General features: G+C 35.3%; 1 protein-coding gene across 2 annotated transcripts in view; it reads right to left on the reverse strand.

Annotated features, from left to right (window-relative positions):
• LOC142325234 (uncharacterized) overlaps positions 1 to 19,891 on the reverse strand; it is a 38,928-nt gene that overhangs the window by 11,872 nt on the left and 7,165 nt on the right. The window contains exons 2-3 of one of the 2 annotated variants that reach the window (XM_075366714.1): positions 14,558 to 14,767; positions 2,360 to 2,670 (exon numbers count right to left, since the gene is read on the reverse strand). In XM_075366714.1, the coding sequence (XP_075222829.1) occupies positions 2,360 to 2,670; positions 14,558 to 14,767 (521 nt within the window). The remainder of the gene's footprint in view (positions 1 to 2,359; positions 2,671 to 14,557; positions 14,768 to 19,891) is intronic. The other variant, XM_075366716.1, reaches the window with a different exon arrangement.

Below are 19,891 nucleotides of genomic sequence, written 5' to 3' on the forward strand. Positions count from 1 at the left end.
CACTGTTTTTTTAATACTGATATTATCATTTTTGACAAAAATGGTTCAGATTTATCCCCAATGGTTTAGGTAATTTCAAATTACCGTATTTAGTTGAAAATAAGACTCCCATATTTTAATGCAATTATACCCCAAAATTTGTGGGGGTCCTATATTCAAGACGGGTCTTACAAATTGCTATTTTTTGGAAAATGAAAATAAAAATAACTGTATTACCGAACTATGAATTTAGTATGTTTTATTAACATTAACAATTCTTAGTTATACAAATAAAAAATCTTGTTATTTGAGGATGCATGCTATTTGACATCAGGGGCATGGCTTTGTTCAGGTTCACAGGTACCGCCGGTACGTTTGAAAACAGAAATGAACGACTTAAAAATGTATAGTTCGAACCAATTGCCATTATTTTAACAATAATGCAAAGAGTGAGGTATTGTATTTTAATTACATGGAGCATAGTTGTTTACTCGGAGTTGCTGCTGCTTTCATCATCATCATCCTCGTCTTCACTATCATTGATGTCAGTCTCTCCCTAAGTTGTGTCATCAGAATCCTCATATATGAGGTGATCTTTCATTCCATCCAATGCGCAGGAGATCTGGTCTTCTTGAAACTCTTGATTATCATTTTCAAAGTAATTTCCTCCCAGGCTTTGAAATCCACTTGCAAAGAAGCTCTCTTGGTTTCTCTATTAGTCCACTCTTTGTGAATGTGCATTCTCCATCTGCCACTCATTTAGTGTAAAACTTCTTAACATGGTCCTTGAATGGCTTATTGTTGCTCACATCCAAGGGTTGCAGCACAGAAGTGAGGTCTCCCAGAATAACTGCTGCATTTGGGTGCATTTCATTGATTCAATTCTTCACAGAATCTTCCTGTCCAGTAACACGGAAGCTATCCAGTAACACAGACAAAATACAAGAGAAACTCACTTTCAGTAAAGTTGCTACTTACTGTTCTATCCAAAGGTCTTGTTTTACTAGTAAAAAGAAAGCAGGTAGTAGGATTGAAGCAGGTAGTAGTCCTTGTTTCTTTGATACTGCTCCAGGGCAGCAATTCCAAACGACTTCTAGCCAGTCACTCATTAGTTTCGGATCTATTCACCCCGTATCTTGTACGCAAACATGTAAATCTCTTGGTCGTTTTTCTTTTAAAAATGACATAAGGAGGCAATCTTTTTCCATCTGCACAAATGGCTAACATAACTGTGCATCTCATTTTTTCCCGCTCCAGCTGCTTTCACCAATACACTGGATTCGCTCACTTTGTTTACAGATGTGTTCTGTGACATTAAAAAAAAAAAAAAACAGGTATTTCATTGGTGTTTCCAATCTGAGATAAGAGGTACTGACTTTTTCTTCTTTCATGTACAATGTATTGTTGAAACTCCAAAACTTTGTCAGTATTTCTGCTGGTAGTTATTGGCACAAAGAAGTTGTGTCTCAAAGTGAATCTTTTCTTCTCATTAATCACACCACCAACCCATGACTGGCTATAAAGTCACTTGCATTTACATGATGTTTTGCTACTTTGCGTCCTTTCATTTGTATCATTTCACAGGTCACTACACAGCATCTCTTCTCTTCTCTTCCACCCACTCAATCACCATATCATCCACTGTGGGATGGCATCCTTTTTTAGGGCCACAAAAAGATTGAGTTTCTTTTTTCACAGCTTTAAGTTTATCTCTCTGATTTCTCCAGTAATGAATCATGTTTGGTTGTACCAAATACTCTTGACTCGCTGCTCGTACACCATTTTATTCAGCGAATTCCAAAACATCTAACTTAAACCCTACAGTGAAACTTTTCCTTGAATTCATTTTACCAGTAACATAGACACAATACAAGAGAAACTTACTTTCAATAAAGTTGCTACTTACTGTTCTATCCAAAGGTCTTGTTTTAATAGTAAAAAGAAAGTAGGTAGTAGGATTGAAGCTGCTAATATGTGAATGAGGTCAATGTCTCACCCCCCCTTTCCCCTTCGTCAAATACCGTAGCATTGTTTCGCAAACTCCTGTAAGAGTAAAATTTATCTTTGGCCAACAACTAACTGTATGAACAGTAACAAAGAAATTCCTGAATAACTATTTTTCTAGGAATTACAGTCTGTCAAACTGATGGGTCTAACATTTACAAATTTTTTTTTATCAAATTTGCTCGCAAAACTTGGAGAGTCCTATTTTCTAATAAATATGGTACTTACAAATAAGAATACAAAACAGTATATAAAACTGAGAACAGTCAGTTTTTGAATTTGGTTAACAAGTTTAAAAAAATTTAAAAAATATTTTTAAAAAAAATGGGTAACTAATATGTAAATAAAAGTTAAAAGAAAAGAATATGTATCATACCTTTCATTTAAATTATGATGATACCAAATAAATGTAGATTTAAAATAATTATGATTGCCATGTCTACGTACAGTCTTTAAATGTGCCATATCCAATAAAAATCCAGGTAATGCATCAAAGTGATTATTGTCCAGAAATAGATGCGTTAATGATGAACAGAATGTGAGTGTTTGTGGAATTGCTTTAACTGTTAATAAATTATTTGTTAAAATAAGATGTTCTAAATTTCTCATTCTTCCAATATCAGCAGGTAAACTTGTCATAAAATTGTGCTTCAGTGAAAGAATTTTTACATTTGTACACCTAAAAAGCTAAATAAAATAATAGTTATATATATATATATATATATATATATCAGTAATGTCATCAAAAATAACTAACTTATAGCTAAGCAGTAATCTACTGAACTAAAACTTCCAGTAAAAGAGTTGCAATCTGATAAATCCTTGATAATGCTGAATGTCATTCTGTAACAAAACTTCTAAAAATGTTTTAAATAATGGATTAAGTTCTGGGGTAAGTCTTTAGTCACAACCACCATATGGATTCTGAACAAGATGGCAAATTTCCCTGATAAGAAGACTTCCCTCAGTGGGTTAATTGTTATCTTCTTCTTCTCTCCCCTTTCCTTATCCTTTTTTCTTTAGGAAGTGGTATAGGAATTGGGTAAACTCCCCTAGTTCCATCTGGGATGCCAGCAATCATCCGTCTATTTATTACAGTGTAGTGGGGTAGTGACAATGTGGGCCAATAAAATTCTTAAGGATTCAGTAACCTATCCAGAGGTTACGCAAAATGACAAATTAATGGCTGAGGTGCCATCCGGGTAAAACTGGATCTCTTAATCCTGTTCCAAATCAGTCAATCAAAAAGGATCATAGAAATAAGGGCTGCAACATATATGTGGAATACTTCTGCTTTACTACCCTGGTGATGAAAACGTTTTGAATGGATCTTGTTCATATAGCATAATTAAAAAAAAAAATTCAAAATATTTACTTTCAGATGAGTTTTGTTATATACATGATTGCGTGTGTGTTACTGCCATAACTGTAAGTATAGAAGGTGATTGATATGAGTCACAATTGAATTAAATTACAAAGTCATTCTCAGGAATAACCAGTATCCTATGCCACGTTTACTAGAATTAGTGAGAAATGAAGCAACTTCCTGTTGCTTTACAGACTGGGTCAAATATTCCTGTTATCAGAACACCAAGTCCATCAAAAACAGATATTATCTAATTTAACAAATAACAACTTCACTCTTTTTACTACAGGGATATTATATTCAGAAAAATTAACTCTGTTGCCTCCAATATTTGGGTGGTTTATGTGAATTGCAGCCTTCAGAAAGACCAAGACAGATGGTGTAAAAAGTTACAACCTTTCTGTTTTGGTACAAAACCTCAATTCAGTGGAGGAAGTTTATTTTAATAAAAATTTTCATTAAAACAGGCACATTTTATTTTTTTTAAATATTAAGTGTATCTTATAGAAACTTCCTCCTCTATGAATCATGAGACCTTGCCGTTGGTGAGGGGGCTTCAGTGCTCAGTGATACAGAGTAGCTGGACCGAAGGTGCAACCATATCGGAGAGGTATCTGTTGAGAGCCAGACTAAGGAATGATGCCTGAGAGGGCGGCAGCTCTTTCAGAAGTTGTTAGGGGCGTGTATCAGGACGACATAAACGGCCATATCAACATCACTCAGTCCTCTTGAGTACTGCGCAGCTGAAAGCAATGGAAAACTACAGCTGCTTTTTTTCCAAGAAAATGTGGCTCTCTGCATTTTCATATAGCAATGATGGAGGCGCCTTCCTTGGTAAAATATTCCGGAGGTAAACTAGTCCCCCGTTCGGATCTCTGGGTGGGGACTACTAAGGAGGGGGTCACCAGAAAATTAAAAAATAACATTCTACGAGTCGGAGCGTGGAATGTTATAAGTTTAAAAAAGGTTGGTAGGGTGGAAAATTTAAAAAGGGAAATGGATAGGATAAATGTGCATATAGTAGGAATTAGTGAGGTTCGTTGGGAAGAGGAAGGCGACTTTTATTCAGGTGATTTTAGAGTAATTAACTCAGCGTCAAATAATGGGCAGGCAGGAGTAGGTTTCGTGATGAACAAGAAGATAGGGAGGAGAGTGGAGTATTTCAAGACGCATAGCGATAGAATCATTGTAATAAGGATAAAATCAAAACCTAAACCGACAACGATTGTTAACGTCTATATGCCTACAAGCGCCCATGATGATGATGATGAGGTAGAGTGTGTATACGAAGAGATTGATGAAGCAATTAAACACGTAAAAGGAGATGAACATTTAATAATAGTTGGAGATTGGAATGCAAGCATTGTAAAAGTCAAGGAAGGAAATATAGAAGGTGAATACGGGCTGGGCAAAAGGAATGAAAGAGGGGACAGACTTATAGAGTTTTGCACAAAGTATAATTTAGTAATTGCCAACACCCAATTTAAAAATCATAATAGAAGAATATACACTTGGAAAAAACCAGGCGATACTGCAAGGTATCAGATAGATTATATCATGGTTAAGCAAAGATTTAGGAATCAACTTGTTGACTGCAAAACTTACCCTGGAGCAGACATTGATAGCGACCATAATTTGGTGATAATGAAATGTAGATTGGGGTTTAAAAACCTGAAGAAAAGGTGTCAGATGAATCGGTGGAATTTAGAGAAGCTTGAGGAAGAGGAGGTAAAGAAGATTTTTGAGGAGGACATTGCAAGAGGTCTGAGTAAAAAAGATAAGGTAGAAAATGTAGAAGAAGAATGGGAGAATGTAAAAAAGGAAATTATTAAATCAGCGGAAGCGAACTTAGGTGGAACAAAGAGAACTGGTAGAAAACCTTGGGTTTCAGACAATATATTGCAGCTGATGGATGAATGTAGAAAATATAAGAATGCTAGTATTGAAGAAAGTAAAAGGAACTATCGACAATTAAGAAATGCTATAAACAGGAAGTGCAAACTAGCGAAAGACGAGTGGATTAAAGAAAAGTGTTCAGAAGTGGAAAGAGAAATGAACATTGGTAAAATAGACGGAGCATACAGGAAAGTTAAGGAAAATTTTGGGGTACATAAATTAAAATCTAATAACGTGTTAAACAAAGTTGGTACACCAATATATAATACGAAAGGTAAAGTCGATAGATGGGTGGAATATATTGAAGAGTTATACGGAGGAAATTAATTAGAAAATGGTGTTATAGAGGAAGAAGAGGAAGTTGAGGAGGATGAAATGGGAGAAACAATACTGAGATCTGAATTTAAGAGAGCATTAAAAGATTTAAATGGCAGAAAGGCTCCTGGAATAGACGGAATACCTGTAGAATTACTGCGCAGTGCAGGTGAGGAAGCGATTGATAGATTATACAAGCTGGTGTGTAATATTTATGAAAAAGGGGAACTTCCGACAGACTTCAAAAAAAGTGTTATAGTCATGATACCAAAGAAAGCAGGGGCAGATAAATGTGAAAAATACAGAACAATTAGTTTAACTAGTCATGCATCAAAAATCTTAACTAGAATTCTATACAGAACAATTGAGAGGAGAGTGGAAGAAGTGTTAGGAGAAGACCAATTTGGTTTCACGAAATGTATAGAGACAAGGGAAGCAATTTTAGGCCTCAGATTAATAGTAGAAGGAAGATTAAAATAAAACAAACCAACATACTTGGCGTTTATAGACCTAGAAAATGCATTCGATAACGTAGACTGGAATAAAATGTTCAGCATTTTAAAAAAATTAGGGTTCAAATACAGAGATACAAGAATTGCTAACATGTACAGGAACCAAACAGCAACAGTAATAATTGAAGAACATAAGAAAGAAGCCATAATAAGAAAGGGAGTCCGACAAGGATGTTCCCTATCCCCCATTACGTTTTAATTTACGTTTAATGTAAATTCTTTACATGGAACTAGCAGTTAATGATGTTAAAGAACAATTTAGATTCGGAGTAACAGTACAAGGTGAAAAGATAAAGATGCTACGATTTGCTGATTATATAGTAATTCTAGCCGAGAGTAAAAAGGATTTAGAAGAAACAATGAATGGCATAGATGAAGTCCTACGCAAGAACTATCGCATGAAAATAAACAAGTACAAAACAAAAGTAATGAAATGTATTAGAAATAACAAAGATGGACCAATGAATGTGAAAATAGGAGGAGAAACGATTATGGAGGTAGAAGAATTTTGTTATTTGGGAAGTAGAATTACTAAAGATGGACGAAGCAGGATCGATATGAAATGCCGAATAGCACAGGCGAAACGAGCCTTCAGTCAGAAATATAATTTGTTTACATCCAAAATTAATTTAAATGTCAGGAAAAAATTTTTGAAAGTATATGTTTGGAGTGTCGCTTTATATGGAAGTGAAGCTTGGACAGTCGGAGTATCTGAGAAGAAAAGATTAGAAGCTTTTGAAATGTGGTGCTATAGGAGAATGTTAAAAATCAGATGGGTGGATAAAGTGACAAATGAAGAGGTATTGCGGCAAATAGATGAAGAAAAAAGCATTTGGAAAAATATAGTTAAAAGAAGAGACAGACTTACAGGCCACATACTAAGGCATCCTGGAATAGTCGCTTTAATATTGGAAGGACAGGCAAAAAAGAAGGAAATAATTGTGTAGGCAGGCCACGTTTGGATTATGTAAAACAAATTGTTAGGGATGTAGGATGTAGGGGGTATACTGAAATGAAATGACTAGAACTAGATAGGGAATCTTGGAGAGCTGCATCAAACCAGTTAAATGACTGAAGACAAAAAAGAAAAAAAAAGAAAAGAAACTTATTTTAAATATCCTGAAGAATGAAATCACTGGGTTTCCATTAGGTTTAATGCCTGGTGACTTTGCGATAATAATTCTGGGATGTATTACTGAGTTTTAGTATTATGGATCAGGGAGGCTAAGCAGATATTATTGCAACAAACCTTTTCAAAGAATTTGATACAAAGACTGATAATCCCCAGCTGAATACAACTCTACTAAGTTTTATCCAGTAAAATGGTAAACCATGGTTTTACCATGAGTGTAATACATTTTTTTATCCAACCAACAGAACACAGAATATTTCTACTCAAAACTTACAATATATTTTAAATATTCTGTTATTTAACTATCTTTCATCTTCCTCTGCATTCACTCTTTTCCTGTGCTTCATTTGTTCTTCCTTGATTACATACCATTGAAACTGTACCTTGGTCCCATCTCTAGTAGCCAGCAGGATGGCAGCTGCTTCATTATTATATTGCTTGTGATAGTTGATTTACATGATGCCATGTTGATACTGTATATCCTAACTGGGATTTGCATACAAAACTAGACTACAGACTGAAGTGCTTATTAGGTAAAGCTGGGTCTCCTAATTCTAAAATATAAATCTACAATAAAAATATAAACAAAAAATAATTTGTCCATTAATGTCTTAAACATAAATTTTCTGACTGTCAAGGTTTAATTCTTGTCAATGTCACTCAGTATATATGAATAGCACAACATGTACAATGGTTTTTATACAAAAGTAAAGTGTATGTTTTCTTTCATGGTGTTACATATTATACATTATTTAAAAATGCTCAATCAATTTTCATGCAGGGATCAATTATCTATATATGTTTCTCTCATATTGGGAAACATGATCGGTAATATGGAACATATAAACACAAAAGCCTTTTTTCTTCATTTTTCTGCCAATTAGAAATAGATTTTCCACCAAGTCATTTACTTGGCTCCTGTTTCACTATTAATGTAAACACATGTTTACAAACGGTGTTTGCCCATGTAATCTTCTAATTCAAAGTCAGTGTTGCCTGCTCTATCTTAATTTGAACCAAATTTTGTGACTAAATAGATTACTGCTATCTTTCTGAGTACTTAAAATAAGTAAATAAAAAGGAAATTTTACTAAATCTGAAATGTAATCCAGTTTTGTAAAAGCAAAAAAAAGTTTTCATTGTAGTAATCAATAGGCAAAAATAAGGGATGTGTACAATAATGAGATTATGAACATAAAACTGAAAAAATGTTCAATAAAAAAGAAATTTATGATAATGACTATTCTTGAGACTCTCTTATCACTAAAAAATTGAATATCAAATTCAAGGGTTCAATATTATAGGTTAACATGGTTCATTTTCTCTTTTCAACATCTCTCCTGCATGAATTGCTGATGAGCATCTGAGGTATAAAAAAAATTTGTCCCCAATGGTTTCCTCAAATTCTACTTGAACGAAAAAAAAATGAAAGGGACCTCAACGTTTTTCAAATGATATAAGGAAGAGGGCAATGAAGCATGGATCTGTTATAAAACTACTGAAAGCAAACACTAATCAAAGGAGTGGTATCATTTAACTTTCAAATCCAAATGAACACTGAAATGTTGATTTCATGTCAACTGAAATGACTTCACAGGGCAGCAAGGAGAAAGCTCTACAAAGAATGCCTGGCTCTGGAGACCACCAATGACAGCCCAAATACCAGCCAGGAAAAGAATCCAAAGAAGAGACAGAGGCAGAACACCACACCTCCCTTGGCAGACGAGGTTCTGAAAAAGACCAAGAGAGGGTTGCCCACTACTGAAGGCCCCTTCAGCATGAGTGACAAGATGACTTGGGCAGGAGTAGGGATCCACACTGCAGTGCAAAGGAATAATCCCCTGACCACAGTTGCCATATGACAATGGCTACCTGGATATATCGCTGACAAAAGTCCAATTCAAGTTGGTTAGGGATGCGTTCTGGAGGGGGTTGGAGAGACTCTCCCATCATAGCCAAAATTCGACCTGGCCATCTGCAATGGAAAACTTTTATCTTTACTGCAGCGAACCAAGAAAGGATCTGGCTAACACATGGCTGGCAGTTCTCCCACCTCTGTGGGAGAACTTCTACAAAAGATGCTAAAGGCCATTGCGTAGATTCCAGTCACCTCAAAGGTGACAGCAGCTAGGGAAGAAGCAGCTAGGGAAGAATGTAGCAGTGATGTGGAGATGAGCCCCACATCACTGCAATAATATATTATTTTAGTCCTGAAATGGCTCTCTCAGCTATATCCTTCACTCAGAACTTGCACCACAGCAGTTCTGCTGAGAGGCACAGCTATGTTACTATGACAACAGCTATGTGTTGAGAGGCACACATGCATGTTACTAATCCAGGAATCTGGTTAGTAAAAGACATCATAAGGGGTATGGAAGGTAACTTTTGTTTCATGCAATGGTAGCAATGGATATGAGTACATTGAAAAGGTCATAGTGGCATCGACCTACTTCCATTAAGATAGGAGAACTTATTCCACCAAGGGAAGTAGAGAGGGTTATCAGCGACTGCATAATCAAAAACTTCCCTTTTAGGCTGCGATGCCAATTTACTTAATCGCATTTGGAACAGTTCTGATACAAATGCGAGAGAGGAGGAAACCTTGAATATCTTATTACCACTGATATGGATATTCACAATTCCAGTCACACCCCTACTTTTCTATCTGCTCTAAATCACTGAAAAGCAAAGTAGAAAACTAGAGGGTCTTGGATAAAGAATCCCTCTCAGTTCATGTGGAGATCAGATTCGAGCTAAGGTCTGAGATCAAGAACCAAGGCAGAATTATGGTTATACAGAAATACCAGGAAGACAGATTAGGAAGGCTTTCACATTAAACTGGAGGACACACTCTGGGCTATACCACAACACATTTTGGACACCCAAACCCTGGAAAGCACCACTCAAACACTCAGCGACAGCCTTAAAATGGGGCCTTTGAAAGAAACTGTCAACTGATTAGAGCCTGGGAAAAAAGGACAAGTCTGTTGGTGAAACAAAGGTCTGGAAAGACTGAAATGAACTACCAGAAGATTATTCAGATAAGCCGAAGCAAATGGCTGCCAAGCACACTGGAAATCCTACAGGAAAATGAGAGAAAAATACAGAGTAGCAATCAAGGACTCCCAACAAAACAGTAGCAGAATGTTTTGCTGAGAGGTAAAAAAAGGTGGCAAAGCAGACAGACTAGACTGGAATCTCTCGAGAAATCAAGGAAATAGTCTAAAGCAGCCCAATGGGAAATAATCAGGACAATCTGGACCTCCTGATTAACACTTACTTCCACAGTTTTACAAAACAGCGTCAGGAGAGTGGAAACCCAACATAATTCTGAAACCAAGCAGCAACGGGGAACCATAACTGGCCTATAGAATAGCTATGCCAGAGAAAGTTAAGAGAGCCAAAAACTCATTCACTCCACTAAAGTCACTAGGACTAGATGGAATTTATCCAATCCTGTAACAAACAGAAGAGGAACTCCTGATTGACCAGCTCACAAGACTATTTAGGGCAAGTTAACTTTAGCTTGAGGCTCCCTCAGCTTGGTGGGGATCCAGAGTAGTCGTTATACCAAATGCAGGTAGGTACACTGACACCTCACCAAAAAAACTTAAGATCAATAAGCCTACCCTCATACCTACTAAACACAGTGGAAAGTCTGGTAGATAGATATATTTGAGAGATGAGGTATTAAAGGAGTACCCCCTACATAAGGACCAAAATGTCTACAGGGCAGGTTATTCCACTGAAACGGCTCTAATCAGAGCCATTAGCTTGATTAAGCCTCAACTTGAAGTGATGGGCTTTGTATTAGGCCCCTTCCTTGACAAAGAAGGAGCTTTCTATATGTCCTAAGAGACAATAAGATCAGTGCTAGTCAATAGAGGTGTACACTCTTCGCTTATCGAATGGATATGTCAAATGCTGGAAAACAGGTTGTTGACAGTGTCAAAGCGATCTGCCACAATTATGGGTTAGGTGCCCACAGGAAGGTGTGCTATCACCCCTCTTGTGGTGTCTGACACCACCCTCTTGTGGTGTCCTAATCGCAAAACTGACATTGGAAAGGTACCATGTTGTGGGTTATGCGAATGATATACTTCTTATAAAGCGTGGACTACACTTGAGTGCGCTACGAGGCTTAATGCAGAAAGCTCTAAGGCTGATGAGTAACTGCAGGAAGGCCCTTCCTGCAGGCAGCGACTATAGCTACTCTGCTAAGGGAAACTTTGGCAAAGAAAAGGTATGGTTATCTGAATTTCCAGACTGCCAAATGAACTTACAAATACAAGCATCCTGCACATGAATATGGATGTGAAGTGTTTGTTTGACAAGAAATACAGAAATAGTCTCCTCCTTGTGTTTGGACTGGGAAACTCTCCAGGCAGGTCTTCCCATAGCCATTTTGGTATACAGATGGGCCTCTCCTATAGTGAGAAGGCCAGAGGCAGTGGAGTGTACTACAGGAGAAACAGCATGGGTTTTACCATTCTGATGGGAAACCTAGCCTTCGTTCAAACTGAACTTATGACTATAATCCAATATGCATACAGACCTTGGAAAGCCCATGCACACCTACATTTGCTCAGATAGTAGAGGTGCTTTACAAGCCCTACAAATATATAGTACAAAATCCAAGCTGGTACAGGAATGCCATACAGCGGTTGAAAAGCTAGCTTGGAATAAACCGCTGCAACTACTCTGGATCCTCGTTCATTTGGGAATCTGAAGAAACAAAGTAGTGGAAAGATGGCCAAATTTGGAGCCAAGGAAAATTCAGTGATCCAGAACCAAGAGTAGGGGTTACCTACAAATCTGTCCAAAAACTTGATCATAGAGGAACATTGCAAAGAGTGGGTGAAAGCCAATAGTTGTCACCAAGCTAAAGCACTCAAAAAATAAAATGAATAAAAGCAAAACTCTGGCAATGTATAAGCTCAATAGGACATCTTAGGACTATAAAATATCCACTATGTCACTTTTGCTCAGAGGAGGATGAGACTTCGTCTTATATTCTGTGCCACCTGTCTGGCCCTAGTTGATAGGAGGAAGGTCTTGACAAGATTGCTCTTGCTAACTGAGGACAAAATAGTCAATAAGGATGTGGCATCGATCCTGTTATTTTGGCATAATCTCATGAATCCTAAAGCCTAATAGGCAAAAGGGGAAGCCCAGGGAATTATCCAGGCTTCAGGCCCTAACCCCATACAATAATAATAATAAGTGCCAAATAGATTAATTAAAAATTCTATCACTTTTGGCATTCTCTCTTTTGTTTCTAATGAGTTCTTTTATAAACATTTGTGTTTTTCAGAATGTATACTTTTTTAAATATGACAAGTTAGGAAAAATCAAAATAAAATTTTAAAATTACAGACAGTTATTTACTGATGTAAAATGAGAAACGTTTAAAAAAGTACAAAAACAGTAAACAAAGATTTAATTTGCTGATAATATTAGGGAAAATAAACACATATCTTCTAATCAAGAAAATGCGACAATTTTAAAAATCAATAATTAAAAGTTTAAATCTCTCATTTGAAAAAAAAAGACATGTAAGAACAGCAATGAAAAATAAAAGGAACAACTAAAATTTGAACAAGATGACTGGTAAAGAGATATAATAAATTTCATTTAAATTATTCAAAATTCATAAATTAGTCTTTAAAATATATTTAAATAATAGAAGGTACCAAAACAATATTTTATTATCCATCAGTAGATTATAATAGTAGCAGAATAATTTGTTTATTTAATGACTGAGACATTTAACAAGTCCCATTTTAAAAATTATTCTGATAAATACTCATCTTATTTTGAAGAGATATATCTCTTTAATTATCTAAAATAAAAAAAAATAATTAAAAAAATGATGTTTAACTATGATATGATACACACACACACACACACACAAAAGCATAATGTATGCTTTATTATACATTATGTAAAAAATTAGGACTATTAATCACAGCCCCTGTTTTGTAAATATATAACAGGTGATCCAAAAAGGACTTCACAACTTTAAAAGCATATAAATATTTATTCAGGTAACTTACAGATTTGGTTGAGATCTCATTTCATAGCAAAACACAAGTTTTGATTAGCATAGTTCATTAGCACCGATTTCACTGGGGCCACCAGCGTTGTTAAAAATGGATAAATTTACTGGTGTAGAACATGCTCACTATGTGTTTTGGTTTCATGATTTGCAGTCAGCAACTGCAGGTCAATATAATTTTTGTACAGATTATGGTAGGGAGCCTCCCATTAGGCATACTATTTACTCTTGGCACTAATCATTGAATCAGATTGTTTTGTTATATACAAAATCACCAAGACGCCCATGTGTCCCTGAAGCTGCTGTGGAACAACTCAGAGAAAGTTTTGCAGGTAGTCCAAAGAAATCAATTTGACGTGCCTCATGTGAGACAGACATTCCAAAAATGACTGCTTGGCATGTATTATGTATATGACTGTACTAGAAGCCATACAAACCAACTGTGGTTCAACACATTAAAGATGACAACATTGTTGCTCGGCTGCAGTTTTGCGTGGAAATGATGGATAGAATTGCAGACAACGATACATTTTTAGACACTGTAATTTTTAGTGGTAAGTCAATGTTTCACATCAGCAGCAAGGTGAACACCCATATCTGCTGAATATGGGGTAGTGAAAACCCTCACGAACCTTTGCAGCACATTTGTGATAGCCCTCAGGTCAATGTTTTCTGTGCCCTAAGCAAAGACTGTATGATCTGTTTTTCTTCCAGAAGAAGAAATATAAATGCTATTGTTTATCTGGGCATACTTCAAAATTTTCTAATTCTTCAGTTAGAATATGATAACCCAGGTGAACAACATTACTATCAGGAAGATGGGGTGCCACTTCATTATCTCCTAGAAGTCCAAGATTTTCTTGATATTTGTTCCCAGATTGGTGGATTGGTCATGAAGGTTCAACTGCATGGTCACCTTGCTCCACCAGATTTGACCCCACTATATTTTTCTTGTGGGGTTTCATTAAAGACTGGGTTTATGTACTACCTTTGCCTGCTGATTCTGATGAGCTAAGATTTTGAATTAACGCCACAGCTGCAGAGGTAATGTCCGACTTGCTGGCTGTAGTCTGGAATAAAATCAACTTCAGGTTGGATGTATATGCACTACAAATGGAAGCCATATCAAACCAAAGTGAATGTTGGGTGACAAATTTGATGTTTCCTATGAAATGAGACCTCAACCAAATCTGTAAGTTATCTAAATAAATATTTATCTGCTTTTAAAGTTGTGAAGCCTCTCTTTGAATTACCTGGTACATATATATATATATTAGTATAGGACAGACACATACCTCAGAAGGAAGTATCATATCTCTTTGCTGAAATATATTATCTAGATACATCTCTAAAATATTATTCTGACATACATAATGACTAAAAATTTTTTCATCAATAACTTGTGGTTCTTTTTGTAATTTAAGCTCGTAGTTTAAAAATAACAATAAACGTTTTGGGTGCTGCTTAAGTGCTGTATCAAGAAACCATAGTTCAGAAGATATTCTCTAAAACAAAGGCATAAAAATAAATCAAAGATGAAAAATAAATTACAGTAGATAAGATAAATATATTATTCTCTTCTAAATGCCTAATATGTTCCAAAAAAATATTTTGTACATTAACAAATAATGTATAGTTAATATGGAAACCAAATGTATAAAAATGTATTTTATATAGCAGCATAAATCAACTTTATTTTTCTTTCCAAGCAACTACTTCGTAGCCTAGATAACAGCAGATCTTGAAATAGAGGATAGAAATAAGCTAATGTTCATAATCTTTTTAATTTCAGTGTAACCACTTATCATCATTTATTAACTCTAAAACACTGCCCTGATCTTATTTTTCATGATTGTTCCATATACGTGTGAGAAATGTATATGTTCAAAAAGTACTTTTTATGAATTACAACCATAATATTTATTGAAAGAGATATGCTGCATTATGTTTTAAAAGAACCCCCTTCAGCGCGCCAGAAGGTGGAAGTAGATTTCACTGGTGCTAAGTAGGGGATAAAACAGATTTCCACCTTACAGTTAAGAAAAACTTCAAATTTACTCAATATGACAATGGTTACATGTGAAAAAAATTTCACATGTTTAGCATAAGACAAGCCCCATCTTGCAATTCCAGCAACATCTTGGTCATCCCTTGCTGTAACAACAAAAATTGTTTCAGACAAAGGTTTTAGGTAATGTTTAGAGGACTAATGACCACTTTAAATTGATTATGATTTTTTTTTTGGCTTCACAACCCCATTTTTTCCACCCCCTGGGCCAATGGTTGGTGATATCAAAAATCTTTACTTAGATAAGTTTTAGACCCTTATCCAAAGAATAGTAGGAACTTTAAATGAATTCAATATTTCAAATAAGAAAGTTATAGTGATATTTTGTTTTTTTGAAAAAGCCCCCCCCATTTCCACCCTATGGTCTAATTTTGCTCATTAACAAACTCGACCGAAACTTTGGGTCATTATATTTAATGCATCAATTTGAAAGTGATTGGTGCAAAATTATGTGTCCACAAGAAAGTGAAATATATATATATACATAAACATTTGAACTGACTGTGGTTTTGGAGTCTGGGGGATGTGAAATGCGAAGATATGTCAAAATTTTCTGGAAGTCAAATCATGGTACTCATTACAATTAGGTAGCTTTCTAATGAAATCTACCTAATATTCTAAGCAATCAAAAAATAAATAGAAATAAAGCCAAAATGCAAGAATAACCATACTTTTATTAACTAAGAAATACAAATGATGCTACAAATATTAGCACCCATCGTATATTTAGTTGATTCCTCGCAGATCATTGCAACTTTCATGTCATATTTATTTGATTTGCTTGGAAAATATATTCTAAAGGGACACTTTCCTCTGAATCCAACTAGCTGTTCATCAATTGTAAAATAGATACTTGGTTTGTAACATGATTTACAAGTTTGAAAGAAAAGAATGTATCCCATACATCCTTGAAAGGATCATGTTTTAACTCTACTCGCCATTAACCTTAAAGAATTTATTAAAAAATTAAACCAAAACAATGACATGGTGCTTCGATATTTATCACCACATCAGTACTTTGAAAATAATTTTTGCTGGCAAGTGATTATTTTTTATGGTTGCAGTTATAATTATGTGTCCAAAAGTTGCTTCAAACACTTCCATAGCAAGCTTTTGTAAAGTAGAATGACTTGGATCCAAATAATTTGCCTGCTGGCGGCTTATTTCTTTATTTGTATGCAATAAAATGGTTTGCATATTTCGATTAAAGAATAGTTTGATGAATTCTAAGGGATCACGGAGATCCTTTGCAATTTTTTTGTATGTGGCCCAATGTGAACAATTTTTTTGTTGTTGAGATTTTTGTGTTTTTCTGTTCTTTTAGAGGTTCTGTGACTCATTCCCACTTTTTCCTTGAGCTTATCACCATCAACATTTAAAATTTCACCTAGGTTTTCAATGCATGGATGTTTTTTTTTTTAGTTTTATCCTTTCCTGTGATGGTTGTTTTCTTTTAAGTTTCTCATTTATGTTAGGATGATTTGATACTCTTTCTGAGCTTCATATATTTTTATTATATTTCATGTATTACTGACAGTATGCCTACAAGATGTGCAGATTTCATAAAAGATTTAGTTTACTCACTTTTACATGTGTAGTACAGACTTCATTTTCCGTCTCATACAGAACAAAGCAAGGAAAGAATAATTTGTGGTGAGAGAAAGATAAATCTTTCCACCACCAGACAATCTGGTGGTGTGAGGGAACAAGTAAAATGGCGCTTACGTCTTTAAGACGTATTGGCAGCATTCTAGGGTTAAAGGAAACTGAATACTAACATGGAAATAGTAAATATTTTGTTTTAGAATTTTTTATCAGTGAAGAGTTTAAATGCTAGGATGAAATATCATTCACAATTTCTGTTTAATTTATAATTGATAATATTAACTCACAACTGGGTCATTCCATATCAAGTGGCCTAAGGGCCCCCACTCGATCCCATACAATTTTGATGAAATTTTTACAGGATGTACTATGGGTCTTACATGAAACTTTGCCAAATTACAGTTCCATAAGTAATATAGTTGGGCTGCTAGCCATATTTTTGTGAAGGCTACTTTTTTGACATTGCGATTTAAATGAATAAATTGTCAAGTTTGTTTTATCATTCCTTATGATCTAAGGGACTTGTCATGTTGAAACTTAGTGATCCTGTTCAACGTTTTGGGTAGAGTTAGTTGCAGGACAAAAGCTTAATTTATGGAAGATTTATCACAATGTGCTATCAAAGTGGTTCATAAATCTTGTTGTACAAAAATTGACTAAACTTTATCAGCCTGTATTTACTGAAAGAATAACTTTCTGAAGCTCAAAGTCTTCTCAAAGATTTTATTAGTCAATTTTGTCTCACTTTTAAGAGGCCATATCTCAAAAGGGATTACTTGACACCAATGAAAAGAGCTCACTTTGTTTTACCAAGAAATGTTTCTTTGATTTTTCAGACAGACAAGTTTAAAGATAACAATGAAGTTTAAAAACATGCTTTGACTATGATTCTGAAGGTCACCTTTGTGTGAAGAATGTGCAGATTTTTTGAATGTGTGCATTTTTAAATGATGCAGCAAAGTCGGCTGTCATTACTAGTTAAATGTGTTTTTCTGTAAAGAGAAATTTCTTTAAGCTGTCTGACTTTTTAAAAATGTTTATCTGGTCATTTAAGTTTCTTTTGTCCTGTTCCAAAATTCCCCACAACAGTTTTCACCATCTATGATTGTTCAATTATTTCAGGTGGAAATATTCAGCACTTTTACATATCACATATTGAAAACAAAGGCAATTGGAAGTTAAAATTGAACTGTAGTTTCAAGGATATCAAAGGTAATGTTTCAATGCCATGTAGCACAGGCTTTGGAGATAATTCTGCATATCATCTGAAAACATACACCTCAACAAGACTTCAAACAAATCAAAGAATTTTCAGTAGAACAACAAGAATTACTTAACCAAAGAAGTGAATTATGTCTTGCTGAAAATGCCCAAATATGCTTTCATCACAAAGCAATACTTTTGGATAAGTATGAATTTCTATAGAAATCCTGTGTAATGCTTTTGGTGTAAAGGACCATTCTGTGAAAAAGGGCTTATGGGTTGGTTGTTAATGTGGAAACAGCACATCAATTGAAAGCTGTGACAAAGAGCAATGTCAAAAACCTGGTCAGAAGATTTGTCCAACTAGTCGAAAACAATTTGGAGCAAAGAAAACAGTACAGCCTCAGTCAACTTCATCCAGTCAGAAGATGAACCAGAGTTAGCATATCCAGCAGAATCACTCATTACAAGTCTAGCTGCTATTGGGGTCTCCCCTCTAAAATTTCAAAGGGTTTCAACAAGGGATGCCACCAAAGGTTATGCAAAACGAAAAATAAGTGAAACTCACGAGGCAATTATGCATAACATTGCTGCTGCTGGAGGCTTTGATCCAAATGATTTTCAAAAACTTAGTACCAGTAATGTATGTCCTGCCAAATGCTTAGATTATAAGCAGCTGATTAAAGAATTTAAAAAGAAGTTGCAATTGTCAAAGTAGCCTGAAAAATTGCAGATTTTGAAATTAGTACCTCAAAGCTAGACTACAAAAGAGGTAATGCAAGAAATTGATGTTTCAGAAAGGATGGGAAAAGCAGCTAGAAACTTAGGCAGAAAATTTTATACTTGCACTGCCAAAAAAAAAATGTGGCAAGAAGATTCCAGATCCTGTAAAAGAAAGAGTAGCAACGTTTTGCAAAATGAAGAATTTAGTTGAGAAACAAAAAGAAGAAACTGAAGCACTAAAAACTGAGCAAGAAGAAAGATCTAAAAATGTCTGCATAAAATCAGGAACAAGAGAGAGACATAACTTTGTGCCATTGAATGAAAGGCAAGTTTGCATTAGAAGAGTATCCAATGACACAAATTGTTTTGTGGCAAATTTTGACCAAAGTCAAAGAACAGCTATTTCTCATGTAAATATTGCAGCCTTACAACGAGGCCAATACATTGCCTATATTTTTGATGGCAAATCATGGATTGGTAATGTCTCTTAAGTTTCAAATGAAGAAAATGATGTCGTAGTCAGTTTCATGCATCCTAATGGACTACACGTTCATTCTACTGGCCAGCCAGGTAGGACATTTGTTGGATTCCAGACCACCAAATTATTTCTATCATTCCAGTTCCATCAGCAGCATGGCAGGGGTAGCTTGCCAGAAGCAACTGTAATTGCTATCATCAACACATTCCAGCAACTGAATCAATGAAAAACGAAACGCTATGGCTTGGGAACCAGTTAGACACCTACAATCAGGCTTGGGAACCTATGGCAGAGACCCACCCATGGCTGGTCTTGCCTACTATTGGACGTGACGATGGGGATGCTGGTCTTTAAGACTGATAGTGGCTAAGCCATCATGGACCAACACAAGATTGTGCAATGTGTATGTTTTTAACATAATGAAAAACACAAGTTTATTTGATACTACATGCAGTGTCTCAAAAATAAAAACAACTTTTCCTGATCAAATAAAGTGAGCTCTTTTCAATAGTGCCAGAAAAATTAAAATTTGAGTGATCCCATTTGAGATAT

The sequence above is a fragment of the Lycorma delicatula genome, chromosome 5 (genome assembly GCF_047948215.1).
Source record: "Lycorma delicatula isolate Av1 chromosome 5, ASM4794821v1, whole genome shotgun sequence".
NCBI lineage: Eukaryota > Metazoa > Arthropoda > Insecta > Hemiptera > Fulgoridae > Lycorma > Lycorma delicatula.